This window comes from Primulina tabacum, chromosome 18 (assembly GCF_025594145.1).
Source record: "Primulina tabacum isolate GXHZ01 chromosome 18, ASM2559414v2, whole genome shotgun sequence".
Classification (NCBI taxonomy): Eukaryota; Viridiplantae; Streptophyta; class Magnoliopsida; order Lamiales; family Gesneriaceae; genus Primulina; species Primulina tabacum.
The window spans coordinates 25,199,707-25,210,489 of NC_134567.1; the positions used below are offsets into that span (position 1 = coordinate 25,199,707).

The following is a 10,783-nucleotide window of genomic DNA, read 5'->3' on the forward strand; positions in this document are numbered from 1 at the left end:
AAATCAGGTTGAGTCGAGTTAGTCGGTATATGTTCGGATTGGGATTTTTCGGGTTCTGGTCAGGTCAGGGTTGAACAGTATTTTAATACAATCATGCGTCAACTCGACCTGAACTTACCCAAATTGACACCCCTAGATTGCATTAAATATATATTATATCACTAGTCTAGTCGGATTGTTGCCGTATTTAAAATCTTTTAAATGGTCCAGTCAAGTCCAGTCGTTCAAGAAATGGTTTTAACAGATAAAAAATATTAAAGTCAGCTTAAGTTTTGCAAAATATTTAAAAAAAATTTATTCACTCCATCTCTAAATTCCATTTTAATCCCAACATAATCAATATATTAACTAGGAAGCTTAAAAAAACTCATATGAGACTGTTTCACAGATAAATTTTGTTAGACGAATTTTCGACCTGGCTCATCAAAAGTTTTAATCTTATGGGAAAAACGTTACATTTCACTGTAAGTATGGATCGAGTCTACTCATCTTAAAGGAGATATACTATAAAAAGGAAAAAAAAAAAAGAAACCAAAAACATGTTGTAACAAGTTCGACATCGGAAAAAAGAGTTATATTTTAACCTCCTAAGGCCATCTCCAACTCATTGCACTATTTTAGCGCTGATTTTACTTCAAAATAGTACAATTTTTGCATCAAATCCAAAACACATCTCCAATCCATCTACTTCAAATTTTACTTTAAAAATAATATTCCTATAATATTCTCAATTTTTTAATTTATCTATTATATTTAATTTTAACAAAAATAAAAATATAATTCAATATTTAATATTATGTTAAATTATTTGACTATTAATTAAATTAATTTAAATATAAAATATAAAATAAATATACTAATATATTTAAATAATTTATTCTACCATTTTTTCAATTATTTTTTTGTTATTGTGAAATTATATTTATTAAATTTTGTAATTAATAATTTAGTTTATTTAAATAATTAAGTTAATTTTACAAACCAAATATTTTCTTATTTATTATACTTAAATATTAAGTTTGAATTACATACCAAGCCTTGCCTTTTTATAAGATTTTTTTTCAAAACGATAAATATATTTAATTTATTAAAAAAATCTTAATATGATTATTTTAAAATAAATAAGTAGTTAACTTTAATTATTATTTAAGTTCTTAAATCATACAATAAAATTTAATTAACAAAGAAAAAAAAAAGGAAAAAAAAAATAAAAAGAGAGATGACGCAGCTACAGTGATGCGCCAAAATTGACGCATCACTGTAGTATCTCACTAAGTTGGCGCAAGATTATGCTCTGCATTGGAGTTGCTATCAACGCCAAAATAAAGTAAAAAGCAAAGATAAAGCATCCATGGGAGATGCTCTAATTATTAGATGGCTTTTGGTCTTGAAACTATCAAAGTCTCAAATTCAGATGACTTTCTCATCTGAGAAAAATATATTAATAATAATTATTTCCGCTCTCGATTTCTAAGACTTCTTGCAGTTGCACTTGTAATAACTGATGTTTTTTTAAAAAAAAAAAAATTTTGGCAAAACATCATAAGGAAAATTTCCTCAGCATAGGAAAAAGCAAAACTTTGAATCAAACAGATAAAAACCGATTTTTTATTATTTGGATTTATCGAAGTATTTTCTTGTTAAACCATATTCACACGATAAATAGTATGAATCAATTAATTTAAAAGATAACATTACTTTGGACTGGTGGTTGACAAACGATTAATGATGAATAATGGAAGGAAAACCAGTATGAATTCTCCGACAGTGAGCACGCTGCTCTTTTAATTTCAAATATAATTTTGTCCAGCTTTTCTGCATCTACTTCACATCACTGGCCAAACTATTTAATGCAGAAAGAATAATGTCTGAATGCCGATATTCTGTATAATAGAGAACTTATTGAAAAATGAATTTAAATTTACAAACGAAAATGGAAAAATTAGGTTTTCAACTTGACCTATTCTGGTATTAAATTAATTCTGTAATTAGTCTAAATTTAGTCTTAGTCTAACTTTTCTAACCCTTTTGATCAGATTCATAAAGTGACATCCAAAAAAAAAAAATTCTTTGCTCGAAATTTGAATAGTCAATGTATCTGATGTCACGTGAACGCTCTAGTAAAAACGAATGAAAAGTAGGGAAAAAAATTTATTTGACTAAAATCAAATGTCGATTACTCACGAAGTTAGAAACCAAAATAAATCAACTTATGTAATTGTATTTCTCCGTATTTCCCTTTTTATGATATGAATGGGAACACATGCATGAGGTTTGATACACGTAGAATTTTGATACTGACGGTATGTGTAAAGGCTGAAATTTCTTTTTCTTTTTTTTAGTTTTGTTGTATCTGATTTATTTTTCTCACAATAATTCGTTTCGAGTCAATTTTATAATACAGATCTTCAAACCAACCCATCTCATGAAAAAGATTTATTATTATTTCAAAACAATTACTTTTTATGATAATTATTGATCGAGTTGACCCGTATCATATAAATAAATCCGTGAGACCGTATCACAGAAGACATATTCTAATTTCTAATCATTATGGGCTTGGTTCAAATCATAGAGGTGAAAACAAATTATGGAAAAGGAATAATTGATAGACATGGAAATTTAATTTGGACTGCAGTAGAAAATAATTGAAAAATTATTTGACTATGAAATACGCGACAATATTATCTATAGTGGAAGGATGGAGTCAAAAATTTCAATTAGATTCCCCGAATTTATCTTAATTTTAAATTGCAATAAGTTTAAAGTTTCCATTATTATTACTATTATTATTATTATTAAATTTTTTTTTACTTGTTAGTGATACTACACTGAGTGTAAAACACAAACAAATACGGGTTTGTTCGACCCTATCTACATGTGTCAACTCCTCAATGGTTTGGGGACACCAGGACTCTTCTTGGTAAATCCACTAATTTGACTCTAATAAAAAGATGGGAAGACTAGAATGTATCCGGAAGGTTAGAAATGATTTGGGTTTCTACATAAACAGAAAGTAACAGTTTATTGTAGGATTAATCGTTTTGTCTCTTTACAAATTTTTTTTAGTCAGGTAAAGGTTTTTGTTATAATTGAGTAAATTGGGACCACAGTATCACATGAGTTACAACTCATTCACGTAAAATCATATTATCATAATGTTAAATACCAAGCATTTGGTATATTTGTGATGAAAATAAATTTTTTTTTTTGATTTTTAAAATTTTCAAATTTAATTTCTAATTTATTCTTACAAAAAGAGTAATTATATATGTGTATATAAAAATAGTTTGTATAGACATGCAACACATACATATGGATATTATATATATACAAAACTTTTGTAAGACAGTCTCACGAATCTACTTTGTGATGCATATTTCTTATTTTTGTCATCTATGAAAAACTATTACTTTTTATGCGAAAAATATTATTTATTATTGTAAATACGAGCATAATTGACTCGTATCACAAAGAGACAAAAACTTGTGTAAGACGGACTCACAGGTCGTATTTTGTGAGACAGATCTTTATTTGGGTCATAAATGAAAAATATTAATTTTTATCATAAGATTATTACTTTTTATTTTGAATATGTAACCCGTCTCACAGATAAAGATTCGTGAGACCGTCTCACAAGAGATCTGCTCTCACAAAAAACCTAATATATATATATATATATATATATAATGGCACGAAAGATAACCGAGTCAAATTATCCCTCCATTGATGAAACTCACAGGAGATAAAAGAGGCGCTAAGTGGGATCTCCAATTTGTACTATACTTATGCATTTATATATAATTAAATTAAACACAATAAATAATACACCTTTTCAAGATAAAGATATGAATATCCACCGTAATTTTTTAATTTTTTTTTGGGAAAATGACAAGTAATAATCGTGTAAGCATTTAATAAAAAAAACCCATAAATCATATACAATTTGGATACAACCAATATACGTAAATGCAGCCACAAATGATAAATAAATCTTTATATTTCATGCATGTATAATGGGAATTTTTACAAGTAAAATATGATCTGTCCAAATTCCAATTACAAAATAATTTTTAATCAATAATTAAGTCTTCAATTCATCAAAATTTTCGTCCGGATGACAATAATATATATATATATATATATATATATATATATATACTATTATATTAAGTGTGAGGGCATTAGAATAACTACCTTTGAGGACACCAAAATACTTAATTCCATAATTACCCTTCTTACTCTATTAAAAACCTTTTCAAGTCACTCCATATTTTAAATATAAAAAAATCAAAACAAAACTTCCCTTTTAAATCGAACAACTTTTCTAAATCAAAAATAATTTCGAGTTAATTATTTAGTATTATTTAATCAAATTAAAAATAATAATAACACATGCAATGTATATGCATCTTTTACTAGTATATATATATATATATATATGAGCGCGCATGTCCCTCCATAATTCCATGTTGTATTTTATGCATATAAAAAAATTAATAAATATAAATACATTTATTTATTTGAAAAAAAATTTAAATAAAAAATAATATAAAGTTTTTGTGGTTATATATACTTAATCCTCTACACATAACACAGAGTCACCTTCCTCTCTCTTTCTCTCTTCCTTAATTTCTCACACAAGAACACACACTCCACCATTGTTACGGAATAGTACAGATTCTGTAGCCATCCCATTTTTCTTCTACATGATATTTCTTCCTATTAATCCATTTTTCATATATAAATATACGTAAATTTAATACAACAGTAAATACTGCAAAAAAAAATAAAGAAATATATATAATTTTCACAATGTGGCTCAAAAAAGGTTTTTTTTTTAATATTTGTATTTATCGTGGCGCTTGAAATCCAAGAATGCTGTGGCCAGAATATTAGTAGACGAAGCTTTCCCGAAGGTTTTGTTTTTGGGACCGCGTCTTCTGCTTATCAGGTTGGTTTTTCTTCTTCTTTTTTTAATTTAGGTTTTTTTTTAAAAAAAAAAAAATCTTGATCATACATTTATTTGTTTCATAGAGAATTTTATCCGTAGTTGAGCTCGAATATGTTGAAAAATTATTTTGAATAAAATCCTGAGTAAATTTTATTTTGCTCGATAGTTTCGTAGCTTTAGTGTTTAAATTGATGGATTCCATTAGGTGTTTTGAAAATAGTTCATATAAAAGTTTATAATCGAGCGATCTCAAGAGTAAAAACAAAATTCGAACGAGACTCCGTTCGATTTTGTCCAGTCTTCACTTGGAAGAAATTTGAAGTCGCATTCTTGTTCGACAAAGAAAAATATTTAATCTTGTATAATCCTTATTTGTTTTGCTTGGAAGACACCTCTTAAGTACTAATCAAACTTTGCTAAAAGACCAACACATCTCTATTAGAGAGTGCCTTTCATTTGAATTGCTACGGCAATTAATGCTTTTATAAAGGGAACAAAACGTAAACTAAAAGGATTTATTTATTAAATTTTTTATTGCAAAAAAAAAATATCCAAATTTAATTTTCAATTTTTGGGAAAATATTTAACTTGCGATTTGAAATTCAAAATCCCTTTACATTAAATTTTTTGAATCAAGATTGAATATGAGACGAGTGTGTATGGTACTTTACTCTATGTTATATCGATTATGTTTGAGTAGGCCTCTTTTGATACGATCTCACGAATTTTTATCTGCGAGACGAGTCAATCACACTGATATTTACAATTAAAGGTAATATTTTTTAATGGATGACTCAAATAAGAGATCTATCTCACAAAATATGATATGTGAAACCGACTCAAGTTTTTACCATTATGTTTTTATACAGAAGTTATGAAATCAAACAAAAACTATTGTGGGGTCCACAAAAACGTGTTTTTTTTTTTTTTTTGGATATTAGTTGTGATATAACTGGTGTAAAATAGACTGACTCAGTGTGTATCCGCACCATAATTTTTCAAATAAATGTACTCTAGCCACATATAAGGACTTTTCATTAACGGGGAGCTGTCCATGAGCAATATACAATGCGACAAATGGATTTATTGGTAGGCTAATTTTGGAAATTAATTAATGTTTCTTTTTTTTTTTTTCACGATTCAAGTTGTTGAGGAAAACCAAAAATAGTCGGGGGAGGTATGTGAAAAAGTAGGAGAATCACGTATGCGATAGCCATTGGATTTGTAAAAAGAAACAAATGCAATCGAGGGTGATGTTCAACCTTGATCTAACGACCACTGTTTTGCCAAAAAATATTCAGGGTTGTCAGCGAACTCCAAATATTTAGGTCAATAATAATCGTTGGATATGTTTATTCCTTGGGCTTAATTTTGATATGAGCTCCATTTCTTGATATAGGTTTCTTGAAGTCTAGTTTACAACAAGTTACAAATTATCTATTTACATAGTAAAAGATCAACAAAATAACTGAGGAACAGTTAATAAAATAACTTGTTCAACACTGGAAAATAATTTAGCAAAGTTGAAAGTTTATTTAGTTATCGGGTGAAACTGCAAAATATTGAAAGATGTGGGGTTGTTTGTAAATAAGTATAATGAGTAGTTGGAAGGCATGCAATGGTATAAAATATAACTCCTCACGAATAAAATGAAGTGAATACTAAATTTGACCGTTTATTACGGTCTCTTAAGTTAATATGCATACAAAAACAACAGAGAAAAATGTAAACGACACTGGAAATTTCTGGGAAATCTTTAAACATGTTTTATGTAGATACAAAATCAAGAGAAATTCTAATAAACATAAAAATTATTACAAAGTTCGATGAAAAGTGTGAGAAATGGCTGAAAAACCTAAAGAAGACATACTAATAAACATTAAGGAAATTTGAACGAAGAAAATCTTGTAATTTTGCAGAGTAGTTGTTGCAGAGTTTGTTTGAGTTGTTTTTTGTTCATCTTTCAATTTGAACAATTGTTATTTTGTCTCAATCCCTTGCAAATTGTTATTTCACTTGAATCCAATCACTTCGGCCCTATCCTATAGCTATCTGTTCATTGATGGGTTTTTTTTAAATTTTTATACCAATTTTTCAAATATTGGACCTAATTTTATTTTTAGCCCTTTTACGACGTCCTTCTTCTCTTCGACAAGGATGAAGCTAATCATGTTATTTTGATTCTGCTGTCGATCAGTTTGAAGGAGCTGTGAAAGAGGATGGAAGAGGTCCAACTATATGGGACACATTTGCTCATACTTTTGGTAAAATAACGCTTTTTTTTTTTTCATTCGATTCATAAACTGTCTTCGTAACGGTAAAAAATATATCATCGATTTTTACATGATTAATATAATTTAGATTATAAAAAAATTTATAATCACGTTTTTAAAACATCTAATATTATCATAATTATAATTTTGATTCTATGTCACAGGAAAAGTTCTTGATTTTAGCAATGCGGATGTAGCCACCAATCAATATCACCTCTATTCTGTCAGTTTTACTACTCTACATCAAATCTTCAATCTTCGAGGGATGACATCTTAATTTTCAACAGGGAAAAAAATATTTTTCTATTACATTTTTTTTTCGATTTATTTTTGTCCCCTTGTGCAATCTTTTCCGGTTGAAAAATAATGCTTCATATTAAAATATAATAGTAATATAAAGCTAGATTTAATTTTATTGATTCATTTGATACAGGGAGACATACAACTTATGAAAGATATGGGCATGGATGCCTACAGGTTTTCCATTGCCTGGTCCAGGATTTACCCCAGTAAAATTCATTCTTTTATATAATTTTGATTTTACATGTGTGTTTTCTCGTGATTTTAGTCATCTGTGTTCTTAAATTTCAGGTTTTTTTTTTTGTTTGAGTATTTTTTATTCTTTTTCATCCGAATTGTTGATTCAAATATTTGACAAATATTATAAAATTTTATGAAATTGAATTAGCTTGTGAACTTGTACTTAAATTTGAGTATTTGTGGTCTCAGATGGAACTGGGAAAATCAACCAAGCTGGAGTCGATCATTACAATAAATTCATCAACGCTTTATTAGCCAACGGTAATCTTTTTTTTTTTTAAATTTTGTGGTTTGGTTATTAAATTATTTATTAACCTTAATATATACAAATTTTATGTTAGAATACTGCATTTCTGTTCTAATGAAATATTCGGCCAATGTATTTTTCTCACTTCAAAAATGAAATTTATTTACCATATTTTTATACGTAGGAATCGAACCATATGTGACACTATACCATTGGGATCTTCCCCAAAGTCTCGAAGACAAATACGCTGGCTGGTTGGATCCTCAAAGCATGTAATAATACTACTCCGATCCAATGAAAATGATGCATTAATATTTAATTTCTCTCAAAAGTTGTCTGAAATGGTACTAAATTTTTGACAGAAAAGACTTTACAATGTATGCGGAGACATGTTTCAAGGAGTTTGGTGATAGGGTGAAGAACTGGATCACTTTCAATGAGCCACACACCTTTGCTGTACAAGGATACGACGTCGGGCTTCAGGCCCCGAGCCGATGTTCCATCATTCTTCATGCCTTTTGCAAGGCTGGGAACTCGGCTACTGAACCTTATGTCGTTGCCCACAATGTGCTTCTTTCGCATGCTTCTGTGGTACATGTTTACAAGCAAAAATATCAGGTAATTGAACATCGATCGAGTGTCATCCAACTTCCAAGTCTCGTTCTTAGCTTGAACTTTTAGTGTTAAAGTGATGGCAACGAGACTTCCAAATGATAAATTATACTTTGATGATAAGATCGGATATGAAATAGTCGCACTTGATTCTACTTGGGATGGCTTTAATGTTAACTTCTATATCCTCCACCTAATGTTATAATATTAGTCGCATGATTCTTATAACAAATTGAGTTAATTATTTACGACGAAATCAAAATAGTTGCTACACGAGTCTAATATGCAGTCATGCTTGCGCGGGCCTGGCCCCGAGGCTTGACATGGAAGGAAAAGCATTTTTCAACCAAACAACAAAAATATGATGAATAATAACGTCATCCCATGTTATCTGTGTTTTTAGCCACATCAACATGGTTCAATCGGAATAAGCCTGGATTCCTTTTGGTACGAGCCGGCATCAAACTCTTCTGCCGACATCGAAGCAACACAAAGGACCTTAGATTTCAGCTTGGGTTGGTAAGTACACTATTCCAAGCACCACTTGATCTTATCCCAACTGGTTCGATTCACCAATATATATTTATTAGGCCTCGACAATATTTATTTTATAGGTTTGTGGAGCCTCTCATATCTGGTGACTACCCAAGCTCGATGAGAACAAGAGTGGCGAGCCGGTTGCCAAGATTCACCGAGGCCGAGTCCAAACAATTGAAGGGTTCCTTTGATTTCATAGGCATAAATCACTACACCACATGGTACGCAAACGTTAACAATACAAACATCGTCGGTGTCTTGCTCAACGACTCCCTCGCAGATTCCGGCTCCTCTTCTTTACGTATGATCTTTGTTACCTACTCAAATTATTAGCAATATATAGTGATATCTATTCTGTTTCATATTCTAAAATATTTCTGGAATATTTATTATTTTGTGCAGCATTTAAAAACGGGAAGCCTATAGCTAACAGGGTATGTATGGAATTAATGCCATTTAGGAATGAAGATGTTTATTTATTTATTATTTTTACTTTGTATTTTGTTTAGTATATATATACATATATATTTGTTTGGTCGCAGGCAAATTCCATTTGGCTGTATATCGTGCCTCGTGGGATTAGAAGTTTGATGAACTACATCAGGCAGAAATACGGGAACCCTCTGATAATAATTACTGAAAATGGTATGTAATTCTTGAATGTGAGAAATTAAAACTGAAAAATTGTAGACTAACAAATAATTTCCTACAAAATTAAATCTCATGTCTTAGGGAGTTACCTAGGATTCTTGTTATATTTTAATTTAACTTCTAGTATTGGAGTCCTAGTAGGAGTAGGATTCAAGTTTATGAATAGAATTGCAACTCATGTATATATCATTCCGGCGGAAATAGTTTATTCGGTTCACTAACTTGTTCTCAAAGTTTGGTTTTGATACACAATAAGATGCAGTCTCCAACATCTAATATAGTATACGCCAGCTTAATTATGCATTTTATCGAAATTTATGGCTCTTTTCTTCATGGGTTAATTTGGGTGATCTTCTCTCAATTTTTTGACATGCTTCACTTATTTTTTCATAGGTATGGATGATGCAAACGACCCATTTATGTCCATTAAGGATGCTCTCAAGGACGAGAAGCGGATTAAGTACCATAACGACTATCTAACAAACTTGCTAGCCGCAATCAAGTAAGTTTAAGTACTATCTTTCAATGTATTTTGTCGAGAACATCGTCGAGTATCACATAATTACTTGACAAACATGATATTTTCAGAGAAGATGGTTGCAATATTAGAGGGTATTTCGTATGGTCCTTGCTTGATAATTGGGAATGGGGAGCTGGATTTAGTTCAAGATTTGGTCTGTACTTTGTGGATTACAATGACAACTTGAAGAGATACGCCAAGGATTCGGTGAAATGGTTCAAGAATTTCTTGGCTTCTTAGTTCAATTTCATTTGTGAAAGTACACAGAATCAAACAAATTGGTTATGCAATATTTATAATGTATCTCTATTAATAATACTTGTGTGCATTCTTGGACTAAAAAATTTGAGTCATGTTAAACGTTGGGCTATTGGATGAGGAGACCCGTAATAGGCTCGAAGTTCATACCCGAATGGGCTCCCAAATTTTTATATATATGATATTGCGTT

General features: G+C 29.8%; 1 protein-coding gene across 1 annotated transcript; it reads left to right on the forward strand.

The window, feature by feature from the left end:
- Positions 1-4,599: 4,599 nt before the first annotated feature.
- On the forward strand, positions 4,600-10,783 carry LOC142533715 (beta-glucosidase 6-like). The gene is made up of 13 exons (XM_075640579.1): positions 4,600-4,954; positions 7,152-7,218; positions 7,392-7,450; positions 7,661-7,736; positions 7,957-8,028; positions 8,199-8,286; positions 8,377-8,632; positions 9,030-9,145; positions 9,241-9,464; positions 9,566-9,597; positions 9,706-9,808; positions 10,208-10,316; positions 10,403-10,783. The coding sequence occupies exons 4-13, from the start codon at positions 7,676-7,678 to the stop codon at positions 10,572-10,574; spliced, it is 1,233 nt and encodes a 410-aa protein (XP_075496694.1). The 5' UTR covers positions 4,600-4,954; positions 7,152-7,218; positions 7,392-7,450; positions 7,661-7,675; the 3' UTR covers positions 10,575-10,783.